We start from the raw sequence: 21,252 nt of genomic DNA on the forward strand, positions 1-21,252 counted from the left end.
CCACACAGTCTTCCCTTTTTGCCCAACTAAGAGAAGTATCAGGAAAGAAACCTAGTAAGTTTCAAATTCTGATTACTCCAAATTGGCATATGTCTTACAGACGCATGTAGATTTTAATTCCATTCCAGTGGTTTAGCGTCCACACGCCACCGCGTGCCTGTCCACATGGCGATGTAGTTGTGCCTAGAGCGCGGAGCCCGAAGATGCCAACCATCAAAATTTTCTGAATGTCACACTTGCCCTGAGTCTTACCTCCCTCCACCGATAAAAATAGGGCACTAATATCTATAAAAAGAGTATTACTAAAATACGATGAGGAGCCTCCCTGGTGGCGCAACAGGTTAAAACATGGCTGTGTGAGCTTCCGCAGCCACTGTGGCACTGGTTCAATCCCCGGCCAGGAGTGACCCACAGGACGCAGGAGACCTCTCCTGTCTCCCCGCTGCTTCTGTCAGCAGTGCATTTCAGCAGATCTGCCTATTCTGCTCCCTGATCTGTCTCCAGTAAATCCTCTCACCCCACACCTCTGGCCTGCACCCAATTCTGTACTAAATAAATAAGAATGTAATGTTAAAAAAAAAAACAAAACTGCTAGTATTTGGTCTTTCCAATTCCTTCTATCTGGTAGGCTTTTAATGACAAGTTTTATAAGCTTCTGCATAAGACTATCTCTGTACCTGGAACTATTTCCTTATGACTAATTCCTATAGTACACTAAAATGGACCAAATGTGTGTGCAAATTTTACTACCTTAATTACTTTTTGCCAAATGATGCTCCCAGTACCATAATGGTATCACCAGCAATGTGTAAGACTGCCTTTTTCACCCTCAGGTGTGACTGTTTTCAAGTCAGTCTCATCTCCCCTTCTTACCATGAGTTACTTCATCCATGTCTGGACTCGTGACAGAATCTTTGCCCCCAAAATCAGAGCTGCACTCAGATCTCAGGTCTTCTATCTTATTAGGAATATCCTCAGAGGTTGCACTTATGCCTTAAAAGAAAGAATTAGTAAAAAATAAACAGCAAGAAGAACAAAAGAATCACACAAAAAGTATATGAAGTCTGGAGAAATATAAATATTCTCAAAACGTTTATGACCAGTTCTCTCATGCAAGTTCTTATGCATGTGAGTTACTTGGTATTATACCTTCATTGCACTACTGTTTAGACATGTTTACCTTGATGCATACAACATAATCAGAGTTATCATGTGATAGTTAATGATAGTAGCACAGGCTACCCAGAACAAATAGTTACGAAGGGAACACACATAGGTTGTCAATTGCTTCAGCAGGGCTCTCGAAAGCTACACATTATGTTCTCATAGATTTAAAGTCCCATAGAAATAACTGTGCTTCCTGGAAATGACCAGCTTTAAATAAAACATATCTCTTAGTTATCAGCTTTATAAACAAGGTGGTAGAGACACACCTTTTATTCCTTAAAACAAGACAGACATACCCGACACAACACTGAGGCCTGGTGTGCTGGGGCGGGAACTGACCTCCCTGACATCGGTATCATCAGATGTGCTGCCCAGTCCAGAACAGCTCTCCAGCTCCTGCAGACGCTCCTCCTGCTTGAGATCTGGGGCCTCTAAACAGAAGACGCAAGGTCAATTAGTGACCCGATGAACTCACCACAACTTCAGCTTCTTTGTGACCCAGAGGAAGGAAGCTACCAGGGAAATGGATGACATCCCTGTAAATAGATTTCTGAGCCTGGGTCAGCTAACAAAGTCAAAGGTATGTTAAAGAAGTCACTCTTATGATTATCACCCTATATAGGCCTGTTCATTGTGCACAATGACACTGCTTCCCGCTCACTAATCTCAGAGTAGCTGTTGACTGAAATGTAAAGTGAACAAGAGAGTATGAAGTAGCTTAGCCTAAAATCAACTACCTTCTGAAAACTCTTATGAACACTCAACAGAGAAGGAGCTGGTCCTACTGCTTCCTTTTGTAGAGATTACATGTCTGATTAGCATGTCTGCTTTGATATTATAAAACACTTATCAGGATCATTTAATTATTGTCCATAACATATCAAACAAAATGTAACTCAGACATAGTTAACTTGTATCTGCATTCTGTAGGTGACATTTACTTGAAGGCAAAGTTTTATTGTCATAATCGGGTAAAAAAGCAGAAATGTAATACATAGTTGAATGTACAAAAAACTTCGCATACATTTATAATAATCCTGCACAAAATAATTTTCTGGACACCAGAGTCTCAATTTCATCATATTTCAAAAATACCCTAGACATCTTTTAAGGAGTCAAGTTCTCCCTGGAACAAATTGAAACGCTCTTACCAGGCATTTAACCATTCAATGTTTGAGTTGTGAAGCTAAACTTAGTCTGTCGAGTACGGAAGATAGTAAACTCAGTGTCTCGCTCAGAACCCTGATGAGTTACTAACAGGTGAGTCCAAGGTAAATGAACAGAGTCTGGCGTCACCTGCCAACTTAGACTAGGCAATTTTTCTTTTTCAAAGTATTTGTTTATTTATGCACACAAGAAGAGGGGTACAGGCCAGAGGTGTGGGGAGGGGGGGTAAGAGGATCACCAAAGATAGAGTGGGGAGCAGAACAGGCAGATTGACTGAAATGTACTGCTAAGGGGAGCAGTGGGTGAGACAGGAGAGGTCTGCTGCGCCATGTGGGTCACTCCCTGGCCAGGGACCCAACCTGTGTCATAGTGGCTGCCAACAGCTTCATCATGCTCACACCCAACCCCCTGAGCCACCAGTAAGGGCCCCATACCAATTTTTCTTAATGGACAGAAAATGCCCTAAACTGTTCCTTTTCAATCCTTAGCAATATGATTGCCTCATAGTTGCTGAATGTCTATTTGGCAAGATGTGTACAACACAGAAATAGGAGACTTTACACATTTAAAACTTCGATGCAAATCAAAAAGCAGATGATGACAACATACTGACCTGAGTCACTTGGCAATACCTCCACACTCCAAGCTTCGCTTGTCGTCTCTGATATGGTGGAGCCAGTGCAGGGGTCCAGAAGCACTGACCCTGAGCCTGGCAGGCACAGCAAACTGCCTAACATGTTCTCTGCTGCTGCACCTGTGGCCAGTGGGGAGGGAGCAAAGGGTTAGCAAAGGCCCTAGGGAAAGGGTGGTGACAGGGAAAAAGCCAAACATTAGGATAACAAAATCTTCTCTAGACTACCCACAAAACGGAAGCCAAGTACAAATAAATTCAATCTGTAACCACTAAAAATGCAAGTCCCCATTTTGGTCACAATGACACAGCTTCTTTTCGTCAGTTTCCTCCTGTTTACCTTGGCCTCTCCATAGAGAAAATACACATCATTAGATCAAGTCATTTTAATCAGCTTTCACCTAGGGTTTTTTCCATCAAATGTCATGTGACCCTAATAGTTTTCTACAATTTATAGCTACATAGAAATTTAAAACACTCAGCCAGATTTAATCACAGAAAATTTTACTAGCCAAATATTTTTCTTCTGGCATATCGGCCACGTTTGCAGAGCAATAAAATGTACTGGCAGGAACAAACGCATCTCTTCTACAGGACTAAGTCAACTGCAAAGGCAGCTTATTGTTCAAATACAACTGTCAGGAAAAATGCTACTATGTCATCAGAACAATTTAGCTAAAAAAATCTACTTATATTATTTAAAATACAATTAAACATTACTGTACATGTGTATAAAATACACTCAAGTTGAGAATGCTCTGCTATTTCTGATTAAGCCTAACAAAAGAATAACTCCTAAAAATTTTTTGAAAGAAGTAACTGGTGAAACTTGCACTTTAAAAAATTTTTGTTTTATTTATTATTCATAAAAAAGCTGGGGTGCAGCCCAGAGGTGTCTGTGTGTGGGGGTGAGATTGATGAGAAAATTCACCAGAGACAAAGTGGGGAGTAGAACAGGCAGATCCACTGAAATACACTGCTGAGGGGAGCAGCAGGGAGACAGGAGAGGTCTGCTATGCCATGTGGGTCAGCTCCCTGGCCAGGGATCAAAATGATACTACAGTGGCTGCCAACAGCGTCATAGTGCTGAGACGAACTCCTTGCACCACCAGGGAGACCCAAAAGTTGCATTTTAAAGGTAGATGAGGGCCCTCCCTGGTGGCGCAAGGTATTTAAGGGCAGCACTATGAAGCTATCAGCCACTGCACCATCACAGAGAATGCCTGGAACTTGCCTAAACATAAAAGGAGGAAACTAAAAATAACAAGCGAGAGAGGAGATGAAACAATTCCTGTACAAGTAAACTGCTGAAGCCAGTGATGGGCACACAGCTCCTATCAGTCTCACCTGTATGTTGTTTGAAATGTTCCATGACTTAAAAAGAAAATGAGGACCCTCCCTGGTGGCGCAGCAGGTTAAAGCACAGCATAAGAAGCTTAAGCCACTTCCACGAGTTCGATTCCCGCCTTCCCTGGAGGAGCTCCACATGGCGTGGCAGACCTCTCCTGACCCGCCCGCTGCTCCCCTCAGCAGTGTACTTCGTTGATCTGCCTGTTCTGCTCCCCGTTCTGTCTCTGATGAATCTTCTCACCCTCCACATCTCTGGCCTGTACCCAATTCTATATGAATAAATAAGTAAATCTTTAAAAAAAAAAAATGAAGACAAGCATTACAAGACTACTACATGAATCTTTCAGAATTCGTAGAACAGTGCCCTAAGAAAGGGAAAATCTTAATGTATATTAATTATATCTCGAACTTGAGGTTAAAAAACTGTTCTCTGGAAGTGAACTAATTAGTTAATCCTTCAAAAATAAATTCAATTTTTAGAGATTCTCTATCAAATTATTCCAAAGGATTTTATGGCTCTAATCTGCAAGGATTTTCGTGTTAATGTAAGGTATTTAGTCGCAAAAGAAGAATTTGCTAATTAGAAACTAAGAACACACTCTGCCTGCAAACAAGACTTAAGAAGCTAATTCAAAAGACCTTTTTTTTGGAGGGGGAGCATAGAGGGACTTAAATACGGACATGGAAAACACTATATTTTCAGTAAAAAAAACCACAAACACTTTGTTACTTACAGTTAGTGTCCTGGTTAGTGCCCCGTTCACACATCGGAAGTTCTCCCCCATAAAGGGTAGGGGAACAGCAGTACCTAAACAGCAATCTTGTCTTTATTACATCGCAGTTACCTGCAATTTCTTGTAATCGATCTTCGTCAATGTTAGGATCAAAATCACTGCCCAGGACATCCGTGCTCCAGGTCTCGCTCACTGTTTCTGAGATGTCCCGATCATCGGTCAGTCCCATCATGTCACGAATTTCGAACTTCCTCAGTTTATCATCCAGATTATCTTGTGTGGTAGCTACCAAAAGCAAAATTAACCACGTAAAAAATGTCAGCACAGCTATGATTTTGAAATCAAGTTAAAGAAGTTTTATGCATTTGAACTTCAAGTTTCATTTTTTTTGATCATTAAAAAACTGAGCCCCCCCAGTTTCACAGTGGGGAAGGGAAGTGCACTGGACTATGGTGATGGCACATGGGTGATTTGGTGATGGGAAGCCCAAGGGGATGACCACTGAGATGGAAAAAGGCACAATGTGATGTAAAAAATAAGCTATATTATTATTAAAAACAACAAACCCAATGGCCCTCCCTGGTGGCGCAGCGGGTTAAAGCACAGCACTGAGAATCTAAAGCCGCTTCTGCATGAGTTCGATTCCCGCCTGCCCCGGAGGAGACCACATGGCGTGGCAGACCTCTCCTGACCCGTCCGCTGCTCCCCTCAGATCTGCCTGTTCTGTTCCCCACTCTGTCTCTGGTGAAGCCTCTCACCGCCCCTGAGCCTCTGGCCTGTGCCCCAGTTCTGTATGCACAAATAAATAAATCTTTAAAAAAAAAAAAAAAAAAAAAAACAAACCCAAGCCCCCAGTTTCAAAACACTGTTATTTCCTCAGGGACGTGCACTTCCCCTCTGGGCTGAGAGCAGCATCTATCTACTTCCCCTTCGGCTAGAGAACTAGACTACGGGGCCACCGCACAGCCCACAGTCGCCCTGTGTGCACATCCCCTGCAGGGCGACTCTGATCAGGATGGGGATGTGGCCTTCTTCTCTCTGGGCCTGCACAGGCCGTGTGACTTTTTTGTTCCACAGGAGGAACTGTGCAGTCACGAAGCCAGGTGTCAAGGGTCCAAGGGTCCTTATAACCTGCCCTCTCTCCCCCCGTTTACGAGACAACAAGCTTTGGTCAGCCCACCGGAGGATGACAGATGACAGAGAACAAGTAAGAGGCTCCCCAGATCGGCCAGCTGCCCACTGGCCCCTGGCTAAGATTAGCAGAGCTCTCCTCCACTGCTGGTGACCGCAGATGCAGCAGGGAGCCCTCTTCCCGTCAAAAGAACTACCCAGCTGACCCAAACACTTGAGTAAGACCTGGTATTTGCTTTCAGTCATTAAGTTTTCGAGTGACTTGTTGACAGCATTACTCTGGTTGGTAATAATTAACTGATTTATCCACCCACACACAAAATTTTTCACTTGACTTGGATACATCCCAACTCTATGGAGTTTTTTCTTTTCTCTTGATCAATGAGCGCAATCTACAGTATATCTCAAATCCCGCCCTAACCTGACTTTTACAGTGCTGCCTGCCAGCCATGTACATCAGAATCATTTAGATGGCTGGTTAAAGTGGTGATAGTCTTTCAACTTCTGTTTAAGCTAACATTATTTTAGGGTTCTGGGCTATTTGTAGAAAATGTAACCCTAACTGACACAATAATAAACCAATTAAGTAAAATATAACCTTACTACTTAAATCACACATACCCCCCCAATTGGCAATATCTTCTTCTATTTTCTAAAAACAGACCGAACCAGGATTTTCTAGAAGTTAGACATGGGAAACAGCTTTTTTTAAAAAACTCCCCAGGTAATTCTAATGCACACTGAAGTCTAAGAACCATTGCCTCAGACCTAGTTGAGAACGACCTAGTTGAGAACATCTGCCCTCAACACTCCCTTACAACACCCCACTGCTCTTTAAATGAAGCAATCCAAAGAACCTTTTCAAATTAATCTTCCCACAGCACCTCTAGGGTCCACTGACCTTTTAATCATCACTCACCTTGCTCCATTGATAGCTCCTGGCTAGATGCCAAGGTTTCCTACCTCTGACACGCTTATTCTATCTATCTACAGTGACCTAGCTCCAGTTTCTGCCAATACAATGACTGCTATCTCCACCCAGTAAGCTTTACCTTACACTTCCAATCACACGTATCTTTCACTCCCAACTGCCAAAGCACTTCTGCGATACTTTGAATCATCTGTGTACCATTCTCTCTCTAGTCTAAGTTAGTTAATTTTTGAGTGTTTATCATTGTATCCCCTTAAAATAGAAATGTTACAGAACTGAAATATCACATATAACAGAATTTAAGCAATTCACAGTAATTATTTTATGTAACTTAAGTCTAATCAATTCACTTACCAACTAAATACATTTTTAGCAATCGATGCACCTACAAATAAATACAAGTTTAATGGTCGCTATTCAGCCAACTTAAATTTACTCTTACTGAACCCAGTCAACTTACATATAAACACAGGTGAGCCTGAACCAAATGAATTTTTTTTACTACCTGAGCACTGTCTGCTCTCACTTTACCTTGCTCATGCTCTAACAGCTGTAGAGCTTCAACCCCATTGCTCCCAGAAGGTCCTGCTCCAAGTTCTGATACAGACTCTCCTTCCAAGTCTAGAGAGGATACTGAATTTGATCGATTTGAAGGACCTAAAGAAATGTTCATACTGTCAGTGATTTTTTTTTTTAAATAGCCATGAGTTACTATGCAGTTGTTTGTGCCTTGATAAGAGACTAAAGGTTGATTTGTTTTTAACACTGCATCAATATATTAAAAATGCATGCCCTTCAAGCCAGCATTTCTGCTTCTAGAAATTTATTGTAAGAAACTAATCTAAAATTGCTTGTTGCAGGGCTTCTTATATGAGAAGTGGAAACCATCAACATGTTTAGTCATAGAAGGTTTAAATAAATTATGACCATTTGAAATTAAAGAAAAGCCATTAAAAGCCAAGTTATTTAAGCATTAAATTACAAAGGGATGGTATTGTTATACTACTGAACAATAAAAGGTTGCAAAACAGTACAAACCTAATTTTGCTATAAATAGACCAAAATGTTAACTTATTAATAGGATAGTGAGATTACAGGTGACTTAGTCCTTTTCTGTATTTCCTACAATGGCTACACTTTTATCATCATTCTGAAAAGTTAGAGAAAAAGAAAACAATGTGTTTTAGGTTTATTTTAAAATGTTACTAACTTTGAACTGTTCTCTTTAGAAATACTTGTCCTGGGAAACACAGAATGACATTCTCACTTCACAACCTTGGCTTGTTATTTTCTTTTTCATTTTTGTTTCCACTGTATCTTTCAAACTCAAAAAGGTGTGTGTGACTATTCACATGGCAAGTCTACAGAACATGCCAAGTCTGACGACCCCTGAGGTGCCAGAGCCCATTTTCCCCCGAGACATGCAGGGCGTCCCCTGAGGAGCTCTGGGAGGCTGCTTAGGCCAAGACCAGAGCAGCGCACTCAGCGACCAAAGGCTTCTTGCCACCTTAATTTTATTCAAGAAACAATCCTTATGCCCAACTGTTCAAGATCATTAGAGGGAAACTTCTTTATTCTCCTCAGTGAGAGGCACAGAATGATAATTATAATGTATAAGGCTCCTTTAAAGAACATGAAACAAAGTATTACTTAAATAACACAATTCCTTGAATGAAGCAACCCTTCACCTTCAGATATTCCTTCCAGATTATCACTGCAGAGGGAAAAGCGCAAGGTTTTATCAGGTTTACCGTGGAGTTTGTTTTCATCGACTGGGACATCTCCTTGTCCTCCATCCGAAAGTTGCATGTTTAGGATCTAAAAAATAAAGTCACTCGCTTTTCACAATGGAAACATTACTGATCAGAAAACAAAATACAGCAAATGTACATGTAAGTAAATTTTTTTTTAAGTTCTTTTTAAAGATTTATTTATGCATATAGAACTGGGGTGTTAAGCCAGAGGTGCAAGGGAGTGAGAGGATTCACCAGAGACAGAGTGGGGAGCAGAACAGGCAGATGGACTGAAATACACTGCTGAGGGGAGCAGTGGTGAAACAGGAAAGGTCTGCTGCGACCTGTGCGTCACTCCCTGGCGGGGTTCGAACTCAGGCCCTAGTGGTGACAGCATTGAGACCTAACTCCTAGGCCACCTGGAGGAGGCCCCTTAAATTACTATTTTTAACTAAAAACCCTTTAATTAGATTCTGAACAAGCTTTTTTTTTTTTTAAAGATTTATTTATTTGTGCATACAGAACTAGGGTACAGGCCAGAGGCTCAGGGGCGGTGAGAGGCTTCACCACAGACAGAGTGGGAAGCAGAACAGGCAGATTGACGAAGTACACTGCTGAGAGGAGCAGCGGGCGGGTCAGGAGAGGTCTGCCACGCCATATGGTCACCTCCGGGGCAGGCGGGAATCGAACTCATGAGGAAGCGGCTTTAGATTCTCAGTGCTGCGCTTTAACCCGCTGCGCCACCAGGGAGGGCCTGAACAAGCTTTTAACTATTCCACAAACAAAACTCTTGTCAGTTAAAAATAAATCTGAACCTATGTCTTTCCATTGCCCCACAGATGTCAAGAAACTGAACAGGCAGGCAGACCCTGGATGAACAGTGCTGAGGGCTGCACAAATGGGAAGTCCAGCATCAGCGGACAAGTCCTTCTGGTTCTGCCAGATGCCGACTACATAACCCTGGATAAACTGTTTAAGCTCTGAGTCTCAGCTTCTTCACCTATAAAGTGGTGAAATAACAATATATATCTGAGGGATGAATAAAAGATGCGCATAAAGCACCTGGTGTGGTAAGACACCATTGTTTTCAAAAGTGACTGTACTAATTCAAATGAGGAAAAAAGTACACAGGTGACCTTCGTCATTAAACCAGCCTGCTCTGACCCTTCTCTCCAGCATCAAATACAGTCACACAGAAGTCCATACCAGAAGCGAAGTGTGACTCATGGTTCTATCCAGTTTAGGGCTGACAACCTTGTTTAAACAGTGTCTTCTATTTCTGAGATGAATTCCATGTAAATAATTATTTCTCATTCTCTTCATGCCTCATAATTCAGCTAGCTGTGTGTTTATCTCCAATATAATGAGGAACTGGGTGCTTTGTTGGAAGTTACACAAAATGCTTTAAACACACTTGGAACTTGGACTTAGAGCTGCTGGTTTTCTAGGCTATTGCTGGAATTTGAAAGAAAGAATAGCATCCTCACCTAAAGGAGAAAAACCCTCTAGGTGCTGCTTTGGCCCTTCAGTTACATGAGAAAACTAAAGTTTTTTTGAATAGTTCTATACATTTACACATATGATGCTTAAAAATCACTTACAAATAGATATTTTCCTTTTTTTGCTTAAGGTAAAAGGCAAATACAGAAATTATTTTGTATTTTCAAGGTAACATAGACCTTTAAACTCATTATAGTGAGCAAAGTGAAACAAATCTTCAAGAAAGATCCATTTAAATGTCTAAAAATGGTCTGACTCAACAGAAAACAAAAGGATCATAACACAACAAAGATTTCCCCACATTATATCCAAGAGCAAGCAATTTTGTGATTGTACAAAGAAGACTACCGTCCCTTTAAACCAGAAAATCTGTGAATTCAGCGCTAGACAGAGTCAGAGTTTAGAGCTAGAAGAATGCTGAGTTTCCTTAGCCCAGCGACTCTTCCCTGGGAACTGAAATCCTGCCAGAGCCTTTTGGGTGTGAATGGGAGTAATATGGATTGTTACAATGACTGGCTAATTCTATTGGCATTAGTTACAAGAGGAGTGCATAAAAAAAAAAAAAAAAAAAATCCTGGGCCTCTCTGGTGGCCTGGGGTTAAGTCTCAGCACTTCCACCATATCAGCCCAGCCAACTGCAATGACCTGACTTCACTCCCCAGCCAGGCTGCTGACCCACACGGCGCAGCAGACCTCTCCTGTTTCTCCAGCTGCTCCCCTCAGCAGTATGTTTCAGTAAATCCACCTGGTCTGTTTACCACTCTGTCTGTAGTAAGTCCTATCACCCACACCACCACCCAGTACCTCTGGCCTACACCCTAATCCTATACAAAAATGAATAAAAGTTTTAAAATAAGTCTTAATAAAAAGTTCTACAATATATGGTACTAACTCCCAAAATGAAGTAATTTTACCCGCAATTACAATGTCACCTCCACTGAGAAACTATGATCTACTCTAATCACTTATCCAAATGAGAAATCTTATTTAAGCATAACAAAAATATGTCTCCAATAGGCCTTTGCTTCCATAATAACAATGATGGTGAAACCACCATGACTAAGCAGAAAAGTTGTCCCCTACTGAGTGTGTTCCCAGCACCTACATAGTCGGGTCTGAGAAAGGCATTCTGGCACCATAGAGGATAAATCTAATTCCTCTTATACATGAAAGTTTTTCCTACATTTCAAGATAACTTAAACTGAGTCATAGGAAAACACAGACATGCACAAATAATTAACAGTCCTTCTGGGGCCTCCCTGGTGGTGCAAGGGGTTAAAGCACAGCACTGTGAAGCTACTGGCAGCCACTGCAGCACGAATTCAATCCCTGACGAGGGAGGTGATCCACATGGCACAGCAGACCTCTCCTGTCTCACCCACTGCTCCTCTCAGAAGTGTATTTCAGTGGATCCACCTGTTCTACTCCCCACTCTGTCTGGTGACTCCTCTTATCCCCCGAACATCACATCTGGCCTATGCCTCAGTTCTTGTATGCATATATAAATCTTAAAAAAAAAAAAAATTCTTCTTTCCTTTGCCTTTACCCCAAGTTCTGTATAGTTATCTTAGATCTATCAGAGCTGTTCACAGGAGTTTACATTTAATGGCATGTCATGGTAGGCCCACCAAGGATAAAAAGTCATTAAAAGTGATGGCTGCAGTGAAATATAACAAGACAATCATACCTCATTTTCTGACATCATCCCTGGTGTGAGCTGGGGACCTGTCCCTAAGGAAATGACCAATACATCTTCTGGCTGTACCTCTTGGATAGTTTCTTGAGATGACCCTTCATGGTCCATATGTAAGTCCATTAACACATTGGTGCGACTTCTGCTTCGAGTTGCTAATAAAAAAATTCAAGTAAGATAATTCAGAGAAAAAGACAAAATGAAGAAAATGGGACAATAAATTCAAAAATACATTCTATTACTGTAGAACATATTGCACATGCACATAAAAAAATGGTGGAAATGGATAAGGAAGCACTAGATCTTCTCAGTGATTCTACTGAGGAATAATACAGATCCTCCTTCCAAACTGGTAAGAAACAACAATCCAAGTTTACCTGATGGAGAGTGATGCAGATTACGGCATTCACAGAAAAGCAAACGTGTCCCAGTCAATTTAAGACTTGGGGTGACAAGAAAGCACTACCCTATTTCTTATCTTTCAAGATACCTTCAACTATTTCTCCTACAAAATGATTTAAATGCCAAATATTTCCCATACTACTAGCTGAAGATTTCAAATTGAAATCTTCCTTCTTTTCAAAGAAGCATTAGACAAGATTTTCTTATGTTTGAATATGAATTTCCTTTCTGCTTTATGGCAGCATCCTAAATTAACAAAGAATCTAATTTTGGAGTATTTTGTTTCTACCTACAGATAAACAAATAATACTATTTTCTTAAATAATCCACGCTACAAATCATTCAAGAGCACGTGGACATGGAAAACTTTAGTCTGTGACAATTTACAAGTTTTAATCTTCTGTGGCAAGTTACAACTTTTTTTCAGAAGGCAATAAAATTCAATGTAACTAGAATACTAAACATAAGTTCTTTCACAGTGTAAACTAATCAAAAATACAAACATAAAAACCAACACTGTATAGTAAAAACAGCCTTGGGCCCTCCCTGATGGCGCAACAGGTTAAAGCACAGCACTTTGAAACCATCCACAGTGACTGCAGCATAAGTTTGACCCTCAGCCAGGGAGGTGACCCACATGGTGTGGCAGACCTCTCCTGACTCGCCCGCTGCTCCCCTCAGCAGTGTGCTTCATTGGTCTGCCTGTTCTGCTCCCCACTGTCTCTGGTGAATTCTCTCATCCCTAGCACATCTGGCCTATATCCCAGTTCTTGTGTGCATAAATAAGTAAATCTTTTTTAAAAAAATAGCCTTTCAACTTCACTTTGATGAAAGTTAGCTTTCTAGAAGACAGAAATATAACCAATCATCTTTGATCACAGTGCTGTAGATCTGGTCATCAATCACTTTTACTTTCAAAATGCAGAGTATCCAGCAACTTTCAAAAGTCTAAAACAGGTCCACTTAAGCCTTTCATTGAAAATTTAAAACTTCTTCCCTCACTATCTTCTTCTGAATTGTGAACTTAAATTCAGCTTCATGAATAATACCATGACCCTCGAGTAATAAACTTTAAAATCTATGAAAATGTGAGTAACCAAATTCATGTAGCAATTTACAAAAAGCAAAAGCAACATGCACATGAAGCACACCTTTATAAACTATTTCTTAAATAAAAGTCACGTAAAGAAAGGAAGGACAGCCTACTACCCACCAAATGGGGTCACTAGAGTGATATGAGCAGTAAGGCTGGTGGCTGAGGGGTCCCAGGCAGTGATGGCCGCTAACTGCTGTCCTGGGTTGCAAAAGCGATAAACAGAAAGAAAATCAACCCTTTGAACAACGGACATTTTTAAAAATATATATAATAAATGCAATGACCAGTTTACAGAGTTATATAAAATAATGCTGGGCAAACATTTGAAATTTACTTTCTACTAGACCCATATTTAACAATACTGGTAGAAGACAAGAAATGAAAGTGCTAGTGTAGAGGAGTGAATAATGGAGGAAAAACCTGTTTACCTGAGTCATCTAATTCTTTACATTAACAAAGTGAAATGATCTACAGTAATAAAACTCATTGAATAAAACATTTTAGTATGCTGAAAATTGATATTCTACAGTGATGAAAGCCATGGTCTTGAGGAATATGAGGCCACATTCCTGCTAAATGGCTTAATTTGGTACAGCTCTAAATATAAGGTATATTCATATTAAGAAACTGGCCACTCTTAGCAAATCAGCTCATGAAAATTTAAAATATGAACTCCTATTCTTCAACACGTGTCAAATACATGTTAACAGGAGGGCCTCCCTGGTGGCACAAAGGATTAAGCCAGCACTTTATGAAGCTGTCCGCAGCCACTGCAGAGCGAGTTCCATCCCCGGCCTGGGAGCTGACCCACAGGGCGCAGCAGACCTCTCCTGTCTTCCTGCTGCTCCCCATCAGCAGTGTATTTCAGTAGATCTGTCTGTTCTGCCCCCTGCTCTGTCTTTGGTGAATCTTCTCACACACACCCCCACCCCTGGCCCCTGTACCGCTGGCTGATATCCCAGTTCTTGTATGCAAAAATCTTTAAAAAATAATGCAGTAACAGATCGCTAACTGTTGCTGAGCTCTTCCTGATAATCATTAAAATGTGGGCACTACAGTACTTTGTTCCCTTGGTCTGAACACTCCTTTTCTTGCTTACTTTGTCTAACCACCATTCATCTTTCAAAAATGAGTACAAACAGCACTGGTTCCAAGGCCCTCTCCTAAACCACCAACCAGCTAAGTGAGGTGTGCCCACAGCCCTCTGTTGCTTGTGGCCATCAGACACAGCACACTGCAGAGTACTGGCTTCCTCCTGCTCTCCCCAACTAGACTGTCAGCAACTAACTTGAGAGTGAGGGCTGCCCAAATGCTCTGTGCCCCCAGTGTCTAATGTAGTGCCTCACCCGCGAAACAGTTATTACACCAACTCTCAAAGGGTTTTTGTTGTGTTAAATGAAACAGTGTTTATAAATGCTTCCAGAAGATTCAGTGCCTGCCTGCCATATGGTATATGCTCAATTTGTGTTGTGTATCTACTAAGCAAATACAGCTTAATTAAACCTAATTCTTAAATACATCAACTTGGTAAAATGGATTTTTCCTTTGTGTCAAACAAACTTATCTTACTTCATATAATAAGAGACTAATTATTATTAACAATAATGGAAAAAGTAACTATATGTTTTCCACTTCACTGACGGAAACTTCTAAAATATTATTCACTATATGATTTAGAATTCCATAGAAAGGACAGAGCTACATAGTTCAAAAACAAATGGCATTTCCAAAAATTTCTGAGAAAAAATACTGAAATATAAACAAAGTATACGACAGGCACCATCATTTAATTATGAAAAGTGTATGTCTAACAAAAAGTAAAGTTACTAATAGTAAACCTTAGCTAATTGGTGTGATTTTAACAACCTGAATTTCTATCAGTAAACATAAAGAGAATTTTTTGCACATTATTTAAAACGATTTCAAAACACTGAACAGTAACACAGGCTAAGAAATACTAAATTTAAGAAACAATCCCAACATGAAAACGTTTCTTCACCTATAGGTAGCCGATTCTTTTTATTAGCTGGAGTAGTTGCCGGAGACAGCTGAGGAGTGCTGTAGGGAGTCATTTCCAAACTGCTTTTTCCTGGCTTCAGCTGAGGTATATTTGCCAATAAATTGTCGAGAGCCATTCGATCTTCTCTCAGCTGATCTCCAGACATCACACTCTTCATAAAATTCACCTGGCAGAGTCAGAAGATTATCAGCTGGTGTAAACAATTTTCCAAACACGTCTATCGATATCTTTCTCACACAATGTATTCCTCTCTGACCCTGCTCATGTTTAGATAAATGACTTTTGAGAAAAAGATGATGAATCATAGAATCATAGATGAATCATCTCAGAAAATAGAGCCGTTACCAGAGTAATTAGCTGACTGTAAGTGATATAAACCACAGTTCTGCTCAACCCTTCCAGAAGATTAACAGAGGACATGGGTGGGGTCTCCACAGCACGGCCCCCAATTACAACGTCAAGGAAAGCAGCAACACAGCCCTGTTAAGATAGGAAAAGGTCACAGTGAAATTCTTCTTCCCTTTAAAATAAGGAAGCAAAATTTCTGATTAAAGTAGACAAGCAAGGAAAAAGTTTTCTTGAAAATTATCCTAAAGTCAACATTTAAGAAAACTAAACTCTTGTGAGCGATGAGCTCCAGGGACAGCGTAGTGAGCCGACCGCCCTGCAATGAGGCAGGGCCTGAGTGGGCCGACGGACACAGGAACTTGCTTGTACACAGACCTCTAGGCAAGCACACAAGATTGGTAATGTCAAGACCCTCCGGAAGGCTAGGGATCAGAGGTGAAGGGGAAATTTCTTGTATAACCTTTAAATTTCAAATTAGGCTGAATGTACAACCTACTCAAAACAGGACTGATTAAACTGGCTGAACAATGCCATGTTATCTTTACAATTATGTAGTTGTGACTCATCTACCCATAGATTTGTATTTTTTTAATAAAATAATCCTAATAGCACTTTTATTCTAATTACAATGACATCACCTTAACACTTCCGTAAGTGAGAATTAGGGATCTGTAGCAACAACTTTTAAATACTGCTGATCAACATGGTGTACAGCTCTACAGCTATGCCAAGAGTAACTGAAAAGAAAATGTACTTATCTACACCTGGGGACAAAACCGAGAGACAGGAGCAGAAAGCTTTCCAACACGTTGGCAGGCTTTTGTGTAAACAGTACTTCGCATGGCACAAAATTCAATCTTACTTTGTCAAACTTTCCAAGGCTGCTCTTGGTCCGCGGATCTCCCTCTTCTGAGCCAGTCATCGCCAGCTGCTGCAGGAGGCGGCCAACCTGCAACCAGGGAGGGAGGGCGGGAGGGAGACGAGGCTGTGGGTGCTGACTGCCTTCCCCGTGAAAGCGGTGAAAGCGCAGCCGCGCTGACCTGAGACTACATCACAGTGATGTTCACTCCCACCAGGCATATGAAATAGGGTCCCAAATAAAGGAGGTGACTTGTCTACATCAGCTTTTACTGTATTCAGAGCAAATGGACATTTTTGCTTTAATTTCTCTTTAACACACAGTGATTCAATGAAATGAAAGTAAAAAAACCTTTGTGATACTGTACTTTTCATATGTTTAGAATTTTAATTTGTGAAGGCTGATTCACTGAAATTTTTTCAGGTTAATTAACATTAAGTATTTTTCCCTCTATAATTCATAAAGTACTGAACATAGACTTTTCCCCCTAGATATAAAATCAAACAATTTCTACACCACCTACACTATCTGGAAAGTGCGTGTAAACTCACAGAGCACGTTGCTCATTGCCCAGGTGAATTATTCACCTTTAAACACACTTTGCTGAAAGTTAACATAGAGCATCATTTTAACATATGGGAAAATCCACATTTCTACTTATTTTGAAAATATGATTCAACCTCTGTTGGAATGACAAAAATAAAAACTATACCTCTATTATCATAATAAATATAGAGTGTCACAGGTGATAGAAAACTAAAATTTTTATTTCAGGAATGCCTATATAGTTAGTTGCTAAATACTCCAAATTATAGAGCTGATCATGAAAAAAGGCTTATCATTAAGAAATAAAAGTCACCCAAATTTGGTGATGGGAAGCTCATGGGGATTACAACTGAGATGGAAAAACTGCACAAAATGATGTAAAAGTAAACTATTATATTATTTTTTAAATAAAAAATAAAAATAAAAGTCACCCAAAAACAAATACTCTATTCAAGTAAAACTAGTGTCTTCTTCACAGTATTTTTGAGGGTTAGGATATTATTAAAAAATTCTCTTAATTAGGTAACTTCAATTTAGATGCTGGTGGGAAATGTGCATATAGATCTGAAAATCTTTCCAGAAATTCATGGATGTAGAAGAGTTTCAAATTTCAGAATTTGGAGATTTCAGAAACATGAGTTGTATACTGTGTGGAACATAACCCATGTGTAGGACGGCGTCCTGTAAGCAAATACACTAATTGCTCTGCAGTGATAGGAATGTCCATTAATACCAAACGGAACACCTACCACCACAAATAGTCTCATGTTAGCTTATATTAGGACTTACTAACAAATATAATATAAAACTCTCAGTTTGGATGTTGAAATTTTAGAAAAGATATGATGAACTTCATCTAGAAAATCTAATTGACCATACACACAAATGTATGAGATTCCATTTAAAAAATAACACAAAATGTTTCAGGACTACAATGCTCAAAATCCCAATATGATTGCTTTCATTTCATTAAGAAGCAAATATTTAGGATAGTTTGAGGGAAAAAAATGGTGAGACTGTAAGAATTATCTCACCACAGTTTCTGTTCCTACACTGCCCCAGTGCACAAGCAACGATTTCAAACTGAGTGTCACATCAATATTAATAGCAAAATCATACCTGCATCAGATTAAATCTTGCCACCTCATTAATAGGAGCATCAGAGATGATTCCATATTGTTCTGGATTGACAACCGCAGGACAAATGAAGCAGGCCAGGAGGAGATCAGTACACATGGCCCTGACCTCCCCAACTTCCAGTCTGTCTACACAGGAAAGGGTTTTATACATCTGTGACACGATCCACCTCAAGCTGTGTGGAAAGCAGTATGTGTTCTGCTTGAGATAACCTATAAACTTGTTCACCAAAGCCACTAGTTTGGCTTCATTGGAATCCACCATTTCTTGAACCTTCTGCCTGAACCTATCTGAGCCTTTTTCTCCAAAGAGTTTTTCCTGTTGAGATGGGGAAAACCTCTCAATTAGCTTGTTTGGATCTGTTTCCAGGTGATCTTCATCTTCAACAAGCAGCTGCATTATAGGTTCATGTAAAGTAGCCGTGAGAAAAAGTTTGGCAGAAAACAGTCCTTCAGAAAATAGCTTGAATAAGATGCTGAAGGCACAAGTCCCTCTCCTCAGAAGTCTCCTAGGGTTGTCACTTTCCTTAAGCTCAAATTCAATCAAGTATCTCAAAACCTGAAGGAGGTAGCTTTCATCTTCTTGCATGATGCAGTTACCATAGAGGGAGGTAAAAACGGTGTAAATAACACTTTGTGTGTTCTCCTGATTAAGTTTCTCTCCAGCAACCAAAGAGGAGGCAATAAGACGAGGATTTTCCCTTAATCGACTCAGGAACTCTCCATACGCAGTCTCCTGAAACCCTAACTGCTTATACCCGTCAACAAACTGAGTGTCTTCCAAAAGTTTGGCATGTTGACAACATTCAGCAGGCGAAGCTTCAGCACTTAAAAAAAGCAAACAGGCAAAAGAATCAAGTTAAAAGCAATAACATGACACATCTACTAGGCCAAAATGTGGAAACGCAAGCTGACGATCGCCTCAGCGGTCTCACTCTATGAACTGCCAACATTTTAGAGCACCAGAATCGAATGTGTGAAAAGAGACAGAAGCAGAAAGTACAAAGGGGATCCAATTCTTTATATGATCTCAGGCACAAGAAATAAGCATTCTGATTTTTTCATCAAAGATTAGTCCTGGACACCACAGAAATGACACCCTGCAGTCTGCACACTTCCATGTCTGGCTTCTTTTCCCAACAGTGTACTCAGAATCACTATACTTAACGCTTAAAACAGCTTTTTGGAACAAAAGAAAACTGAGGTAATAACACAGTAAAAAATTAGTTTTCTAAACCAAAAGCAAGTGTATAATATCAAAACAAAGGAGTGTGTATGTTAAACAGTAGTAGGAGAAAAGCAGAACACAATTCACTGTCTAGAACAATAAGATACTATGTAAACACAAAGATACATAATTAACTGGTGTGGTATAAAATACTAGTGCTTAAGTTACAAGTCTCTAAAACAATACTTAATTAATAAACAAAATACTAAAACTCACTTTAATGTTTCTTTAAACTCTTAAACTATGCACTTTTGTTAGAAATAGATTCATTTAGTTACTAGTCAGTACAGATTTAGAGTGGTTAATAAAATTTAGATCTCAAGCCCTTTCTGTACCTGGTTATGATAAGCCGATCCAAATTAATTCTCTGCTGCTTAGCAATCCAGGCTGTGCGATACAACTTCTCAGCTGTCTTCAGTACATCCGCGTTGAGCCTCTGGATGAGCTGTTTCTCAGAGTTTACATACAAGCGTTCCTGCTTGAGGTGATGGGCCAGAGTATGAATATCTAGCTTCACCATCTTCAATGTGGAAAAGGTACAAAGGCTGACCACTAAATGTAAAAAGACAAATTTTACAAGTTTATGTTACATGAATTGTTTTTCAAAACCAAAAGGGCTGGAAGAACACATTAAGAACTGGGCTACATTTAGCAGGTTAACTTTAATTTTAAAATAATCGCTCTATATATTTTTTAAAGATTCATTTATTTATGCATACAGAACTGGGGTACAGGCCAGAGGTGCAGGGGTGGTGAGCAGAACAGGCCGACTGAGGAAGTGCACTGCTTGAGGGGAGCAGTGGGCAGGTCAGGCCTGTGGGTTGCTGGGGGCAGGGATCTAACTCTCACTGAAGCAGTTGCGGCTCAATTGCAATTGCATTACAGGTTCAGTATAGAAAAACTAGTAAACACAAATAAGCAAAAAGAAAAGTTCCTAATAAAGTCACTGCTCAGAAAGCCTTGACAGCTTCCTTCACACTGCAACCAATCAACACAGCCTGTGACTGTCTCCAAAACATACTGCAAAGCTGATTACTCCTCACTTCCATTCTTGTCTCCCATCCAGAGGTCAATGTCACCACTTGCTAGCTAATCTTCCTGCTTCCTTGCTTGTACTTCTCGCATCTGCTCTCTACCTAAGAGACTAACTACCTTTTTAAGCTCAAGTCAGATCACTTTAGCCCCCTGCTAGAAACCTTCCAGAAAAGTATTTCACACTCAGAATGAAACCTGAAGCTCCTACATGATCTCCCCCACCCCTCTCCTGGCTCACACAGCTCCAGCAGCCTAAACTCCCTGGAAAAACAAGCCAAGCTCACGCCCTCATGCCCCTTCCTCAGAGTCTCGCATTCGTGGACCCTCTACCTGGAAGGCCATTCCCCCAGATAGCTTTGCGAGACTTTGCTTCAAGTCTCTCTGTTCAAACACCTGCTTAGAAAAGCCTTATCAGACAACTCTCTCTGAAATCGAAAAATATCACGTCCTCGCCCCTCTCCCAGCGTTTTCTAAGGAGCACTTGTCACTATCTCTCGCTGTATCACAGATACCTACCACATGCTTCACATTCAGAGTCATGCGCC

General features: G+C 40.4%; 1 protein-coding gene across 7 annotated transcripts in view; it reads right to left on the reverse strand.

Annotated features, from left to right (window-relative positions):
* Positions 1-20,225, reverse strand: part of GAPVD1 (GTPase activating protein and VPS9 domains 1) — a 38,094-nt gene extending 17,869 nt beyond the window's left edge. For 2 of the 7 annotated variants that reach the window (XM_012721439.1, XM_012721437.1), the window contains exons 1-13: positions 20,008-20,224; positions 18,428-19,271; positions 16,766-16,852; positions 15,901-16,035; positions 15,535-15,721; positions 13,653-13,733; positions 12,032-12,192; positions 8,800-8,929; positions 7,643-7,768; positions 5,161-5,334; positions 2,948-3,088; positions 1,464-1,598; positions 874-993 (exon numbers count right to left, since the gene is read on the reverse strand). In XM_012721439.1, coding sequence (XP_012576893.1) covers positions 874-993; positions 1,464-1,598; positions 2,948-3,088; positions 5,161-5,334; positions 7,643-7,768; positions 8,800-8,929; positions 12,032-12,192; positions 13,653-13,733; positions 15,535-15,721; positions 15,901-16,035; positions 16,766-16,852; positions 18,428-19,271; positions 20,008-20,192 — 2,506 coding nt within the window. In that variant the 5' untranslated portion in view covers positions 20,193-20,224. Of the gene's footprint in view, positions 1-873; positions 994-1,463; positions 1,599-2,947; positions 3,089-5,160; positions 5,335-7,642; positions 7,769-8,799; positions 8,930-12,031; positions 12,193-13,652; positions 13,734-15,534; positions 15,722-15,900; positions 16,036-16,765; positions 16,853-18,427; positions 19,272-20,007 lie in introns of all 7 variants that reach the window. The other 5 variants (XM_012721441.1, XM_004677334.2, XM_012721438.1 and 2 more) reach the window with 4 other exon arrangements.
* Positions 20,226-21,252: the final 1,027 nt, after the last annotated feature.

This window comes from Condylura cristata, unplaced genomic scaffold (genome assembly GCF_000260355.1).
Source record: "Condylura cristata isolate star-nosed mole 26May11 unplaced genomic scaffold, ConCri1.0 scaffold00006, whole genome shotgun sequence".
Lineage (NCBI taxonomy): Eukaryota > Metazoa > Chordata > Mammalia > Eulipotyphla > Talpidae > Condylura > Condylura cristata.